Genomic DNA, 16,851 nt, shown 5'->3' on the forward strand with positions numbered 1-16,851 from the left:
CATTCCAGTGCTCTGTGTATTTGCCTGTATTCTGCCCAAAAAAAAAAGATCAGTTTGCAATCAGTAACATCCCACAAAGACCAGCCGCCAATTCCCATGATCAAAGTTTAATTCCTGTGATCAAAGTTTTCCATCGCAGGCTTTAAGTATTTGTCAGAGTTCTAAGATTACTATCATTTAGAATCAAATTATTATTATCAGTGTAATTGTAATTAGTCATTGTAATTAGTGTATTGCCAGGTTCACTATGAACAGACTTCCTCTCACTTCCTTCAGGAAAGAAATGATTGGATGTCAGGTCTCCAAGGTAAAGGCTTGAATTGTACGCAGATACCAAAAATTACAAGGGTTTTATCCATTCCCTACTCTGTTTAAAATGGAAGAATAAACAATTAGGCTTTTGATACTTTGACACCCCATCCCCACGTCTGAATATTGGGCTTAATACAGAAAGAAAAGTCAGTGACCCACCATGCCGTAACTTTGTCAAAAAGGTGACTCTATTGTGAGCTACTGACACTGTCAGTCATTCATAAATCGACACTTCCTGGTGTGTCAAATCATTCTGTGGTTTTCTGTGCTCATGTCCCCCTTTGCAATGTCACCGTGTCTCATCTACCATCCTCTCTATGAGTGTTGGAAGCACAGAGGTTGCAGACAATCTCTGTGTCTATGCAGATCGACAGCAGTATAAAAAAGTTGCAATTATTAAAGGTATCAAAACATTGCAAATAAAGAATTTCCTAGTAAAAGTATATTTTATGTGACTTGTCTTCTAGTTCAATCTATGTTTATTAGAAACGTTTACAGTACATAGTACAGTACAGAAAACAGACAAATATACAATGGTACCAAATATAACATTTGGATAAAAATAATAAAACAAGGGAAAGTTTGCGTGTGAGTCCATATGCATCGTTTTCAAGACAGGTGGTGTAGCGTTGAATGCATGTAAGCATCTGCGGAAAGGTCTGCATATATCCCGTCCGGGAGCGTAGACCCGGTGATCCATCATATACCAGGGCAGTACCCACTTCGAGACTCTCTTGCCGCAGAACCCAAGAGTCCCTCTGGTGTAGATAGAGGAATACTGAGGTAATGGAGTCACCACATGCTATGTGTCACATTCAGTAGAGAGTGGGCGCTACGTCGCCAGAAGAGTTTAATATGTGACTTGTTTTAAGGCTTTTCGTGTATGTTCAAAGATCAATCATTAAATAATTGTGATATTTTTCATGCAGGTGGCCTCGCACTCTGGCAGGAATTACTGCCTACCAGCCCTGCCTGCAGTATCCTTTTACCACCATCACTCATAATGGCATTGGACAGAAAGCCTCCCGTCGCTGTGATCGATCAGGGCACTGGGAGGAAGGAGATTACTCTAACTGCCTGTACACCAATGATCTCACAAGGATTCTATATACCTTTGTGCTGGTGAGTAAATCATGAGCTGATTATCAACACATTGCAAAGCATCATAGACTGCTTTATTCTGTACTGCCCTATGAAGAGTATTTGATTAATTAAAGCTGTAGTCTGCCCAAAACTGAACTTGTACTTCATGTGGGTGCCAGCTAGCTGTAATATCTATTGGCTGCTTTAATATTTTGTGTTGTCTGTTGGTGACATCTTTGTGGTCTCTGGTCAGATCCCTCTAAATTAACATATACATACATCTGCCATAGCCATCATGAGGGGATCTCACTCTTCCTGTTGGATGTATTATTTGCTATACAATACAGAGTGCAACAGGTGAAGTTTTGGACTGGAAGAAGGGAGTAGATCTTCCAAAACCTTGTCCCAAAGAATGGACTTGAATTGAATTAAAAAACCTCACGTACATTATTTAGCTATGTTGTCATGTTGGGCAAAGTAACAGGTTAATTTGCACAGGTAACACTTTATTGTCACCCACCCCAGCAGCACATACAGCACCTCACAGCTGCTCCATTCAGTTTCTGAGAGTGGGGAAAGGAAGGCGTGTGTAAGCTCTGAATTGCTATGGTTGAAGCTTATGTTGGACTGACTCTTTGGCCAAATGTGACCAATCACCAGCCCTGCCAAATAAGAAGGAAGGGAAGTGAGTCATATGCTCCTCCATACCGGGAAGTAAAGGGTAGGAGCAAGGGAGTAAGGAATGATAAGCTTCTTCTAGGACCGAGCACATTTAAGCCAACCTGTTGCTTCACCCAACATGACCTAACTGTATTGGGTATTGGGTCTCCAAGGTAAAGCCAACCAAACAGCTAGAGAATCGTTTTTCTAAATATTTGCATTTGATCTTCCTTGTATCTAGCTGAGCACTAGTTTATATCGCTGATATTATGTATATATTGCTTATCTATATATTAAATATAATGTGCAATAACTTTGTCTTTCAGATGCCCATTAATGCGTCCAATGTGCTGACCCTGGCCCAGCAATTGCGAATGTACACCACAGATTCAACCAGCTTCTCAGATATGATGGATGTTATCTATGTGGCTAAAATGATGGAGAAGTTTGTTGATTTGGTTAATCAAGTCAAAGATGTAAGAATAACCCATCCATAGCTATATATTGGTTAAATGACCAACTGCAAGAAACAAGAACATTTCATGTGCAGTTAAAGCAAAAGTTCCTTTTTACAAATGACGTGCTAAGCCATGTGACCATTTTTGGCACCCCTAAAAGTGTTATGGTTTGTACTGACCCCGGTCAGTGTTCATTTTGCTGCTTAGCCTGCATGTAAACATAAAGAAAAATATAAACAAAGCATGTGATTGAAAAAAATACTGAATATGTCCATAGATATACTGATACTGCAACTATTGCATGTAGTAACTATATATTACAGTTACCAAAATACAATATTTTTATAAAAGTGGGCCTCATTGTATACAGTCAGAATAACAAGCGCTTTCGGGGCCACACAGGGTCCCCTTCATCAGGCTCAGAGTAGACATATGTCTACTCTGAGCCTGATGAAGGGGACCCTGTGCAGCTCCGAAAGCGCTTGTTATTCTGAGTGACATCTATCAATAAATGAGCTTCTGACTTATGAGCTTCTGATGTGCTGGTGACATCTACATTCTAAGCTGTTTTGTGTGTGGCGCCATCCGCTGTTTCAAGCACCCATTTATTTTTGGGGGGGATTTTTGGTAAGTAGTGCTACAGGATTTATGACTTTTCATTGTATACAGTGACTCTCATCCTGTTTCCTGTTGGGGTTCCAACCGTTAATGTGACTTTTATAGGAGCTGATTTATCAGTTTACCATTATTCAGGATCTCCTACAGTGCTTTCTAACAAAATCCAGTAGTATACTGTGATCCTATAACCCCTTAAAGTGACAATAAACTCAGGAGTTAAGTCTTAAAAATGCATTCAAGTGCCTTAACTAATAACACAAATGTATCTTATTTGTGTATCACTCGGCTGTAGATCCTCAAATCATCTCTGAATTGGTGCTGACACTGTCCTTCCTTCTGGAGGGGGGCTACTTTTGTTCCCCATGGTCCCTGTATGTGTTGTAAAGTAGCCGCCGCTCCACGCTCGCTGCTGTGATGGACTACAATCCCAATACAAATTGGTAAACTAAATGTGAGATTGTAGTCCATGCAGTTTTAAGATTTAAATCCTGAGTTTAGTGTCGCTTTAACTGCTGGTCCTAGTGAATTGGATAAATTCTATGAAAAGCGTTGGCCATACAAGTTTATGTGAAATTTGACTCTTTATAACAATACTGTAATGATTCAATATATATCCATGTATTTGTAACCATAAGTCTGTCTTGGTTGTATTAACCTTTTAGAATATTTATAGAAGAACTGTTTTGTTTGGTGTGTCTGAATGCTACAACAAAAAATCATTTTGCAATATTCTTTCTATAGCATTTTCAGGATGTTTTCTTTTTTTTAAGTATCTCCGCTTTCTACTGTGGTTCTCTCAGGTGCCCAAGGTTGTCTCAGGTGCCCAAGGTTGTGATATATTGAAGTAATTGTTCATTGAAATTGAAGTATATCACAATCCCACCTCAACCTAACCACTGAACCTTCACATTCTAAAACAATTCATCCCCACACAGCTCCCTCCTCATGTATCACATCCCCCTCCCTTTTAGATTGTAAGCCCTCACAGGCAGGGCCCTCCTTACCATCTTGTCTTGAATTGTATTGTGATTGTAATGTCTTCCTTATATTGTAAAGCGTTACACAAACTGTTGGCGCTATATAAATCCTATATAATAATAATAATTGCTCATCGAAATTTAAGTATATTGTTCTTCTTTCAGCTGGCAGATGTGATGCTGGAAATGGCCAGTAACATGATGCAGGTGGATGACCATATCTTGTGGATGGCCCAGGTGGAAGATAAAGCCTGCAGCAGCATTGTCCAGACAGTGGAGAAGATTGCAAACCTGACAGTCAGCGGTAACTCTCAGGACCTCTCTGTGGTATGGGCTATTTACCTTACTATTATTTTCTGTGTTTAGTTTTTCATATTTTAGCAAAGCTAATCAATTGATTACAAGTGTAATGGAATAACAGCATTTTACATAATTAATATGAAAACACATTTTCATAATTTATGATTGTGTTTATATACAACCTCAACATAACACACAGAGAAACAGAAGGAGACAAAAATTATAATCCCTTATAACATGTTGCTTAATAGTTTAAAGTGTAAGATAATATATAGACTTATTTATGAAGACAACAAAAAAAGCCGAAGTGCAGGAATCCATGGCAGTCAATTAGATTTCAGCCTCCTAAAATCAAATGAAAATGAATGATGATTGGCATCAATGGGCTACTGAAAAAGAAAGACTTTTGCTTGAGAAAGGAAAAGGAAGAGTAGAAGAAGAAGGAAAGAAGGGACATAGAAATAAAAGGGCTAGGCGGTGGGGGGTTGGCACTTCCAGATGGGTCATTTTTGTTGATGTGAAGGTTAGTTTTAGATTCCAGAATTCTGTTTCATTGAGTTCTTACATTTGTCCTGCAGTGTGATAAATACTTTATTTGCAGTATTTTGGAAGAGAGGTTTTACTCTTAGAAAGACCGCTTCCATCAGGTGGAACTCCCTAAAGTCTCCAAGAGTTCCAGGTGTACTATGAACATTATTGATACCCATACCGCATACTGTGTGATGGATATGCCTGCAGCTCTGCAAGCTTGTCATGTTTCTCATAATTCACAGACATGCAGGAAGCGGGGTTCTGCTAGACATACAGCCTCAATCAATAAAGCACACAAACACTAATATTCCTAAAATATATCTCTCACAAACCAGAATGACTCAAACTGTGCAAATTAAATTAAAAAATGCATAAGTGGGAGTTTGGCGAAAGTGAAAACTGAAAATGATCTACAGATCCCGAGATAAGGACAGCATATTCTACCTGCAAATGTTGATTTGTCCTCTATAAATGTTGTACTTGGCTGATCTTTCCTTTTCCTTATACTCTCTATTGAACAGTGGGATTTACTGATGATTTTGACACAAAATATGTACTGAAATGAACTTCTGTATGGCTTATAGTATGATCTGATTGCATTGTCCAAGTTTGTCAGAGGTTTACTGTAAGTGCAGTAACTCAGCAGATAATCAGAATCCGTCACTTATTGGTCTGACTGACAAAGTGAATTCTGATTAGTTCCACTTATGAATTAACATGATTGAATAAGGCCAATAGACATCATAGTTTGCAAAAAAATGGTTCTTTACATATCTTATAGTTAGCTTCTGGCGAAAATGGTCACCAGGACAAATAGAGATGGTGCATCTTACTGACAGAGGTTCTCTATCAAAAACTAAAAAGGAAAAAGTTTTGGCTAGAGATACACTTTACTGCAGTATAATCTGCAGACAGGTCAAGTAGCTGGCTGTACAGTGTGGGGTGTCTGGTCTCTGGATCACAAGACAGGCAGAGTCAAAAAAGCTGTTACAGGTAAAACAGTTTTGGCTTTAGATACACTTTAATACTCTCATCATTTCTTTAACGTACCCCTTGTATCAGTGTTTTGACTAACAAACATTTATTTGTATATTTTGATTAGAATTATGCAATTATGTTAATTTTCCCTATTGGTAGAGTACAAAGAACATTGCGTTGGAGGCCTTCCTTATCAAGCCCAGTAGCTTTGATGGACTAAGCTGCACAGCCTACCAGAGAAGAGAAGGGGGACGTGGTGGCCACAAGAAAGACAGAGAAAGGAAAGACCAAGACACCAACACACACACTGACCAGAGGCTGAAGCTCCGTTGTGCCACTGGCCAAACCAATGTCTCCCTGGGAAACTTTCACATCAAGGTACCTTCTTCTGCATGTAACTACAACAGCAAATCTTAACTGCATCACAACTGGAAAGCAACAGTTTATTCTTAATAGAAGAATGTGAGCTCAGTGGACACTGCTATCAGCATTTATGTATTGTTATATATCAAAGCAGTTAGATTTTGGTAAACTTCCTCTCACTTGCGGTTATGTTCTGAGACAGAAAATGAGGGAAAATCTTAAAACTAGAAATAAAAAATGTATCTGTAGTTCCACTTTGCTTCAGTTCCGATCTTTGCATTGACATGCCTTTATAGTAAAGTCAATATAACTTTAGAGGACACCTGGAGTGTTAGAGGACACCTGGATCTGTAATGCCAATATCTGGATAGCTTATCCAGATATTCAACATCAGAATTCTCCAGGACAGGTATTAGGCCCCATTCACACCAGGGCAGAAGCCCTTCAGCCAAGTTTCCACACGATTTTGGAAAGGGCGTTTTTAATCGAGTTTCACCGCTGAAATGCAATTAAAAACGCACAAAAACGCACTGATCAGCACGTTACCATTGAAATCTAGGTGGAAAACACGTTGATCAAAGCAAGAAAAGTAGCTCAGGGAGCATTTTGGGCGGCAAGCGGTTCGTATCGCGCGTACCCGCACGCTTGCATAAATGGTCCCCATAGGAATGTATGGGATTGTTCATGTAGGCTGTTCAGCTCTGAAAAATCTGCGTGACCAGACTGCCTTGGTGTGAACGGGGCCTTCAGTGTGGCCTTGAATGACCTTCTATTTGCAGTAACAGAGCAATAGCAAATCGTTTTGTGCATGACACACACATATTTTGAATGGACCTTGAATCTTGTTGACATAACATCACTATGCTGCCCAAATCAGCAAGGAACTCAGCATTAAATCCTGGCAGCATGACTCCACTCAGAAACAAGGGATGTTGCATCAGGTCCAGTTTACTGTGAGAGATATGCCCAGATCTGAGAATTCCTAAAAATAAACTGTTTTTTATGTTTAAAGAAGAACTCCAGGAATCTAAAAAGTTAACCCTTGAAGTGGGGCTACCCCACACTACAAGGGTTAGGTGCTCATTTTGGTCTAGGAGCTCAAATAAAAGCAATATATTCACCTGATCCTCGGTCGCCTGGCTGCTAGACCGGACCTCACAGCCTCTTCTCCCCCAGGCTCTAGTGGTCTAAGCCCAGCTAACATCATTACATTTAACACATTCAACTGCATTAGATCTGAGGACGCCAAGGGACATTCCACAGCCAGAGGGGAAAATGCTGACTGTGGATCTGTGTTTTGGCCCCCTGGAGAAAAGCAAGCAGTTAACCCTTGCAGTGTGTGTGTGTGTGTGTGTGTGTGTGTGTGTGTGTGTGTGTGTAAGGGGGTAGCCCCACTGCAAGGGTTAACTTTTTAAATAACTGGAGTTCTTCTTTGAATTAAACATGTAATTGCTACACAAGACATTTCGTCATGTAATGTTATTGAAGTTACCTTTTTGCTTCTGTCTGGACCTAGCTTTTTCAAACTACCAGATATTTAAATGTTGCTTCCTTGTATTCATGGCGACTGCAGAAAGCAGATCACGCACTTATTCTCCATATGTGAAAATGGCTTTGTTTCCAAAACATGGGAATTGTTGCCTGCTCTTTGCCTAGCCAATGCCATTAATTGAACCAATTTGTCTGTTCCTTGCAGAACAGCCTGGCCCTGGCCTCAGTCCAGCTTCCTCTAAGCCTCTTTGCATCATCCTCATCTCCAGCCTGCAAGCTGCAGGTCCTGGCCTTCAGGAATGGGAAGCTGTTTAGGAGTGTAGGGAACTCTTCTCGGCTGGCAGAAGATGGGAAAAGGAGAAGCATTTCCACTCCTGTCATCTTTGTGGGTACAGGTAAGTAAATAATAAGAATTCATTATATAAAGGGTCTGGTTTATGAAAACTGGAGCCAAAGGGGAGCTGTTGTTCATAACAAGGTTTCCTCTTTTAAACCTTTTCATAATTACAGACCCCCAATAGATTGTCCAACATGTCCGCATACCTTCTTCACCAGACTGTGGGAAATATTATTGTTATCAATCATCATTCATGTTACCAGTCCTATCTGGTAACCGTATGACTTCAAAATGTGTCATTAGCTTTGTTTTACCTTATATATGGATGAACAAATCAGCTGAAAGAAAAATCATAAAGATTTCATCACATTTTATATTTAAAACGGCAAATCACAAATATACGGACTAGATAAATCTGGTGAGATTGTTGCTGTTGTTCTTGAGCAACCAAAACGTGGAATGGAGGTCCGGCTCCTGACAACGTTACCGATTTGTCATATGATGCACCAAGTCAATGTCTTCACTTTATTTTCAGCTAAATAATACAGAGAATGTTGTATTACTTTTGTTTTAATTATTTAGACTTCCAGTCCATACCCCCCACCATTCGATTCCCATATCCAAACAGTTATGGATACCCCTGGCTAAGATCACCTCATTTAGATTATTGATTGGCAGTGGCAACAGCTTCACTTGCTTTTGTTTTCTTTGCTCGGGCTTCTCTCAACCAGTCCTCCTGACTACATCTAAAAATCATATGTAGACAAGACACTGATTTATGTTTTAAATGTAATCTTCAAGGTGGTTGTGAAATGAGTAACCTCACCGATGCTGTCACTGTTACTCTCCGACACCTGGTGAACGGGTCTGACCCTCTCCCTGCCCACTGGAACTTCAGAGCCTTGGAAGGGTACGGAGGATGGAGCTCTGAGGGCTGCCAACTCCTGGCAGAGGAGACAAACATAACCAGCATGCAGTGTCTACAACTCAGCAACTTTGCCATCCTGACGGTGAGAGAAGCCAACCCATCTCCATTCTTGTTTAGATATCCAAAGTTAATATTACTACTGATGGTGGATGGCTTGTCTTTATTTTTTTGCATTTCTTCTTGACAGGAGTTGAACACTTTCCCACAATCCACTCAGAATGGAACAGAGCTTCTCCATCCCGTCATCTACACCTGCACAGCCGTACTTTTGATTTGTCTTTTCACAACCATCATCACCTACATTGTGAACCACAGGTAGGAACAGGGTGGACTCACATGGTAGACATGGCAGCATTATAATAAAATTTATATTGATACATGATTGGAACAATTTGACAGACAGTATAATTGAGCTCAACACAGCCATTGATTGCTGCCCTCCACTTCTGACACACCACAATGACGAAGCTAGTGGTTTCTTGATTGATATATTATGTGGATGATCGAGAATCAGGTGATTCATACACCACCAATGCCTATCAAAAGAGGATTATGGCAGTGCCCATAGCTAACCTCATACTTACTAGCAAGCTGGACATATTGAACCAATTATACCATAACATGGAAAGACTTACTGTACTGTATGTGATTATAAGGGTTTCATTGATACAAAGTATATGTGTACATGTGGAGGCTCAAGGGGGGGACATGTTGCATGGTTTTGTGTATAAGGCTATTATTATTTGTAGCTAAAGATGAATTTTAATGGTGGTACCGTTTGTACATTCAGGGCTAGTTCACATCAAGCGTCTTCCAGGAGCAGAGCAGTTACAGAACGGATCAAAACTGTGTCCAATGTATTCCAATGGTATTTTGGGCTCTAGTTTACAATCAGCGTTCAGTTCCAGAGCATGTAAAAAAAACTGCAGCAAGCCCTATTTTTCCTGCTCTGGAACGCTCTAGAACGCATGCAAATGCATCACAAACGCATGCAAACGCCCTGGAACGCACTGAAAGTCCATTTTAGGCTACAGAAATAGCCCGGAACGAATCAAAAACGTGGCAAAACCCACTGCACTGCGTGTGCAGAAACTCATGCAGATCTGGTCTACATTTGGTGTGAACAAGCCCTCAGACTGATTATATGATATGGTAGACAAAGATTTAAATGTATTATTATATTGCAATTGAGCAATGGTTGAGCCACCATTGTAGAAAAAGCATATAAGGGGTTTACCTAGGTGTGCTCCCCTAGAGTTTCATAGTGAGGCACCCACTGTGGTTGTTTAAAAAAAAAAAAAATTGGTCACATTACATGAAATACTAGAATACAGGAGACGACATGGACCTACCTGGGATTGGTGCACATTTATTGTAGGGGGCAGATTCTCTTGATCATACACTTTATTTACCATAGTGTTATGCAGCTACCTTCAGGTGATTGGACACAGAAATTAAAAAACATATTCCCATGGTACATCAAACTGGAATTATCTGCAGTTTGGGGTCGATAAACGTACTGACACGCAGGTTGCAAATATAAAGAAAGATATTGCTGATCCTATTATAAATAAGTCTAAGTTACATTTGAAGAACTCTGGGAAAATTATTCTTAACTCTTGCAGTGGGGCTGCCCCCTTACTACAAGGGTTAAGTGTTAATATTCGTCTAGGGTGTAAAAAAAAAAAAGTTATACTCATCTGAATTCTAGAGCTGGCTGGCTCTTAGAGCAGTCCTTTTAGCCTCTCTCCCCCCCCCAATCCAGCAGTCTAAGGATCCTTAAGTCATCACATCCGGCTGCGAGGTTCAGGTGAGTATAACTTTGCTATTTTACACCCTAGATGAAAACGAGCACTTAACCCTTGCAGTGCGGGGGTAGCCCCACTGCAACGGTTAAGAATAGGGATGCACCGATACCAGTTCAGATACCAGTGCAGATACTTTGCATTTTCATGAGAACTACCAGGGTTGCAGCGGTTGCGCCCCCCCCCTTACCTCTGGTCGCTGTCCCTGCCACCGCCACGATCCCGGGTGTCCATCCATCCCGGGCGATGTGGCTCTGTGCACTGAGAACGGAGGGAGATCAGTACGCGATCTCCCTCCGCTCTCCTCCCGGTCTCTGAATGCAGGAAGTGATGTACACTACATCACTTCCGCATTCCTCTGTCACTCTCCGGTACAGAAACCGTAGAGAAGCTGACGAAGCAGATCTGTGCTTCATCAACTTTTCTGGGGGTCCCTAGGTGACATTAGGGGTCTTATAGACCCCTGATGTCTCCATAAAGGGGACCTGTAACTGTAATTTGTTATTACATAGGGTACTTATTAGCACCCTATGTGATAACAATAAAGTTAAGTGTAAAAAAAGTTTTAAAAAAAAATTCTCACAAAATAAATAACAATTTACACACACAAAACAAAAAAAACCCCACAACATTTTTTAAAGTCCCCCACCCCCACATAGATGCGCAAAAATGCGTTAGATGCGCCTAGACGCTAAAGCGACGATTGCTCCAATTATGCTGCACGTGTTACATATCGCCGCAAACGTCGGAATGAGAACAATAATTTTAGGGCCATCAATCACTGATAACACTAAACTGATGAGCGGTAAAAATCTTTTAAAGCGTCACCTACGACCAATTTTGGCTATGGTGTATTTTTGCGATTTCCCGGGCACGCGCGAATTGGGTAAAAATAAATGTTTCCTAAAATAACAGGGAAAACCATTTTAAAAAAAAATATTCGGTACTTTTTTGTTATATAGTAAAAAATAAAAACCCCAGTGGTGATTATATACCACCAAAAAAAGCTCTGTGTCCCCATAAAATTATATAAAAATTATTTCAGTACAGCGTTGCATTACGGAATAAACGTCGGCCAAAGTACCGCAGCGCTGAACACAGAAAAATGGCCTGACAGGAAGGGGGTGTAAACACCCCGGTCAGCGAGTGGTTAAACCAGATTTGTACCTGTTGAACCGCAGGCCCCTTTTTGTGAGCGTTCCTCTGTGTATTATCTGTATGTTACTTTATTATACATAATGATAATAGAACATATAACAGATGATTGTCAGAGGGAATTATTACAGGGGTATGTATATTTTTCTTGTAACTGCTTGTTTTGTTACTTATAAGAATGCAAGGCGATTCATAATAATAATGATACTAATAATAGTTGTAGTAAAACGTATGTATGGCGTATTTATGTCATGTGTTATACAAGTTCATGCTTATGGGGTTTTTGTTTCCTCTTAGTTCCATCCAGATCTCACGGAAGGGCTGGCATATGCTGCTTAATCTATGTTTCCACATTGCCATGACATCAGCTGTGTTTGCTGGAGGAATCACGCTCAGTGGATACTTGATTGTGTGCCAAGCTGTAAGTGTTCTTATTACGATTACTGTAAGGCTTTTTTCACGGTTGGAACGCATTTCTAAACATAAATATAGGGTGATGTTCAATGTTTTGTAAAGAACCCATCCATCCAGTGGACACAGGGCCCCTGGGCAAGAACAATTTTTGCCTCCCCGCCACCCCCTTCCCTCTCCATTCAACAACAGCCCAGACACAAACACTAAGGCTGCCTGCACTTGTACATGTGTACAGTATCTATTCCCTACTTTTCCATTCACACTGTAAACAAACTCATAAGACCTTCAGCACATCACAATGCACCAATGCTACATAATGCGCTATTTTCTGAATAATACATTCAACCTTAAAAGAAAATATGCTAAGAACATTTGTTTTTGCTTCCATTCACACAGAACAAACTCTTACAGGGCGAATGGCTCTACAAATTGTTTATTAACAAACCCGTATGTGTTCATTTAGATTGTAGACATTGACCCCAGGTGCCAGAGGACCTTTGTGCAATTAAATTATGCTCTGACTTATGTACTGTGTAAAGTTCTGATTATGACCAGACTCTTGTGCTTGCTCTCAGGTCAGTGTCATCCTTCATTACTCTTCGCTGTCCACCCTTCTGTGGATGGTTCTAAAAGCCAGAGTCATCTACAAGGAGCTGACCCATAAGCCACAGCCACAGCAGGAAGGGGAGGTTGTCCAGACTCCCAATAGACCTATGCTCAGGTAACCAGCAATCATGGCGTGCTATTGGTTTATCTCCTTACTTTAGATCAATGTTGTTATGAGAGTTGTTTTTTGTGTCTCTATTTCTGGATGATCTGAGACTTTCCCTGGTGGTGCTGCTCTTTCTCCTGAATGTCTTTTTATGATCCAGGATGGATAGGATGTGGAATGCTAAAACTAAAGGACATTTGTAAAACAATGTGAAAAAAACAAAAAAGTTGAACCTAAATTCACAAAGCCAACACAGCAGTAAAAGGATTCTCGATTTGTTGACAGTTATTTTAGCCCAAAAGAGACCAATAAGATTTGAGAACTACAGTCACATGGCTGAAAATAAAGAAGCTTATCCTTGTGCTAAAGCATTTTGTGTTGTGATACTTAACGTATGTGTAGTCAAAACGTATCTTAATAATTCTGGGTAGAGTAGGGAAAGCTTAGAACCACAACCGGGTTTGTATTATTGTCTGTATCCCTATCGGGGAGATTCATCCTCTCTATTTGCTCTGGTGAACATTGTCACCAGTACAGAAAGTAATAGGGAATTCAACTTTTTACAGTTGTATCACGTAACCGGTGGTGGAGTTGATAAGAGGGCTTCCCACGCACCTCCTGTCCAATACACCGTGGAGTTGGAGACGGGGGTAGCAGTATGAGGAGAGGTGTGGGTGCCTGCGGTGGGTCCAGGCACAGCAGAACATCAGAAGACGTTCTGGATACTGCTAAGATGCTGGAGATGCTCACTGTATCTGTGCAGAAAGCTCATTCACAAGTTAGGCAGGGTGACAGAGTCATGCTCAGAAGTTGTTTGCTGAGATACAGAATCTTTAGACATGTGGAATGTTGTGGCTTTGTGACCATTTTGTACAAAGCTATAAAGAGACCTGTTTCTTTATTGGTCACTCTAGACACTTCAAAGCCTTTACAATAATAGTTACCCAAGGTAAAGAAGGCGGCTTCCATATCATTGCATAATAAATTGTCTCAGTAGGAAGACTTTAGCTGCACCTTTTAGCAATGTGTAGATCTTGGCCTTCCCAGATGTCATAGAATACATTTACATCCCGTCTCTTTCTGCATCTTCATAGTGTTTCTATGTGTTCTTCACAGCTTTTACCTGATTGCTGGAGGAATTCCACTTATCATTTGTGGGATCACTGCTGCTGTGAACATCAACAACTACAGGGACAACAGCCCTTAGTAAGTTTTCTGTCACTTGAAAAGCAGATTTGTAAAGTGTGTGCTTTACATATTCTAATGTATCTTTTTCTCTCTCAGCTGCTGCTTGGTATGGAGGCCGAGTCTTGCTGCATTTTATGTTCCAGCGGCTATTATCCTTCTGATCACCTGGATCTACTTTCTCTGCGTCGGGATAAATTTGAAGCGTCAGCCTGTTGAGCAGAAGGATGTCGGAGAGACCAATGATGCTCAGCAGTCACAGAGTGGAATAAGCCACCTCCTAAGTGATTCAACCTCCATCTCCGTCACCATTAACTCAGCAGCCCCACCAGATGTGGACACCATCTATTCCCTGGAGGTGCAGTTCTGGTCTTTGGTCATTGTCCATGTGTTGTATATTACCCTCTGGATTTTCGGAGCCTTTGCTGTTTCACAAGTATGGTATCTGAATATCATTTTCAGTTGCCTCTATGGAATGACAGCCGTTGCCCTGGGGCTCTTTATTTTCATTCACCATTGCGTACGACGTCAGGATGTTCAGCGCTCTTGCTGCCCATTGTACACAGAAACTATGCCGATTCAAGCCTATGTGCAAACCAGTTCTCCTGTAGATGACACGCCTCCCATTTTTATTGGGTGTAACCCCGATGGGACACACTCTGTTAAATCATCATCATCACCGAGCAATAGCAGTAACTCTAATACAGGACCTTGCAAAATCACTAACTTGCAGGTGGCTCAAAACCAAGCAGAAAGTTGCCCACCCAAGCCAGCCAGCTGTGAAGAAAGCGAGCCTACTAACAACAAGTCTGTGACTGCCCAGAGCCGCTATACAAACAACCTGCACAGTCGCAGAAACCATAAAAGCAGAACTAAGCAATACCGGGAAGGGAAGCACCACAGGTTAAAGGTGCTCCGTGGACCAGCTTCGGACTTGCCTTCCAGTGAGAGCGGCAGCATCCACAACAGTCACTCTGAAAGCTATCATAGTAAGAATAGCCCATTAAACAATGGCAGGACAGAGGTAGCAGCCAGGGACCCAGAGGGGGCACTCACCCATTCTGAAGGGAGTGACAGCAGTGGGCACCAGGCCCAGGACTTTGCCAGAGCACAGCGGAAAAGCACCAGCCGAGACAATCTTAAACAAGCCAACAGCATGGAAAGGGAGACTAAACGAAGGTCCTATCCACTTAATACAGGCAACCAAAATGGTGTCCTAAAGGGTAGCAAGTATGACATCAATCTGGCCACTACAGAGAGCCCTACAGCCATGAAAACGGGGCTCTGGAAGAGTGAAACTACTGTGTAGTTTGTGTTTTAAGAACAGATGGCATGCGCCATACTTGTCATGTACCAGAATGACCCAGATGCCAACACATGCTAGGAATAAGGGGCTCTCCCCAGCCATATTATGTGATGATAGATTGGTTGGTGGAAATGGCTGAGACCCACATCAGTACCAGGAATATAAGTCTATTGTATGATTGTGTACTGACAGAGTAACAGTGAAAGCATAACGATTGCAGCATTGTGCAAGTGTATCGACCTGAAGATTGCCATTAGGAAATGTGTGTCTCAGCGTGAAACCTTTCTCATCAAGGACCTCCATGGATTGTTCTATCATATGATTCATCTTGGAATAAGGCCCACTTGATGAGGACAGCAGTCATCTGGTTATCATGTGACTCGTGCCGTCGAATACTTGCCATAATCCTGATGCTGTTTTCAAAATTCCTGAACTCTTCCCATACCAAAAAGAACTCAAAGGGCAAGCTTAATTTCTTAAATCAGGTGACTAAGCATGCCTGTGGTGGTCTGTTTCTAATCTGACACACACGTGCCTTATAAGCTTCTCTCTTTTCCACATTCAGCACTTTTTAAAGAATTTCGACTCCAAAGCATTTGTGGAATTGTGCACTTATTCAGACATTCTGTCACTCCATCCCTGTCCATTGCACCTTCCTCTACCATCCCCACCACATGCTTCTTATATGACCTCATTCCTGACTTCAATGTGCCTTTAGAGGATTCATGTTTGGAACATGCCATGATATTGAACAGCTCATTTGTCAAGGCAGAAAATGATCCTCGGAATATAATACTTGGTACTGTCAATAGCGACCGCCAGAAAAGACTGCTTTTGACCCACAAAGCTCCGTATTTCTTTCAATCTTTTATTTTTTTTACATCGTGACGACAATGGCAGCAAACTTTTTTTAAATGAAATTCACTTTGCATGATATATGTGATAATGTATTTTTTAAATGTATTATTTCAGAGGGAAATGTCTATTTTTCAAATATGGAATTATATTGTATATTGTATAGACAGATCAGGATCGCTTTTGGAGACCTGTTTAAATTTCCGTATCAGTATTAACCGTTGTCAGTGCATGGAAGTGCATCTTTCATTTGTATACCATATAAACATGTTGTATATGTAATGTTCTACATAGGATTTCACAGAGGGATGATTGTGTAATGTGAAACGATGATGTCAGATTCCCAGAAATGGTCATTTTCATATATATCTGGGAGGGAGGGG

At 41.0% G+C, this 16,851-nt stretch overlaps 1 protein-coding gene across 1 annotated transcript in view; it reads left to right on the forward strand.

The window, feature by feature from the left end:
* ADGRA2 (adhesion G protein-coupled receptor A2) overlaps positions 1–15,779 on the forward strand; it is a gene marked incomplete at its 5' end in the record, with an annotated part of 74,955 nt that extends 59,176 nt beyond the window's left edge. Inside the window, 11 exons of the mRNA XM_018572977.1 lie at positions 1,242–1,434; positions 2,382–2,531; positions 4,274–4,435; positions 6,077–6,295; positions 7,977–8,166; positions 8,910–9,118; positions 9,224–9,351; positions 12,294–12,417; positions 12,986–13,131; positions 14,239–14,328; positions 14,407–15,779. Coding sequence (XP_018428479.1) covers positions 1,242–1,434; positions 2,382–2,531; positions 4,274–4,435; positions 6,077–6,295; positions 7,977–8,166; positions 8,910–9,118; positions 9,224–9,351; positions 12,294–12,417; positions 12,986–13,131; positions 14,239–14,328; positions 14,407–15,616 — 2,821 coding nt within the window. The remainder of the gene's footprint in view (positions 1–1,241; positions 1,435–2,381; positions 2,532–4,273; positions 4,436–6,076; positions 6,296–7,976; positions 8,167–8,909; positions 9,119–9,223; positions 9,352–12,293; positions 12,418–12,985; positions 13,132–14,238; positions 14,329–14,406) is intronic.
* Between the last annotated feature and the right edge of the window lie 1,072 nt (positions 15,780–16,851).

This window comes from Nanorana parkeri, unplaced genomic scaffold (assembly GCF_000935625.1).
Source record: "Nanorana parkeri isolate BGI_ZX_2015 unplaced genomic scaffold, ASM93562v1 scaffold2192, whole genome shotgun sequence".
NCBI lineage: Eukaryota > Metazoa > Chordata > Amphibia > Anura > Dicroglossidae > Nanorana > Nanorana parkeri.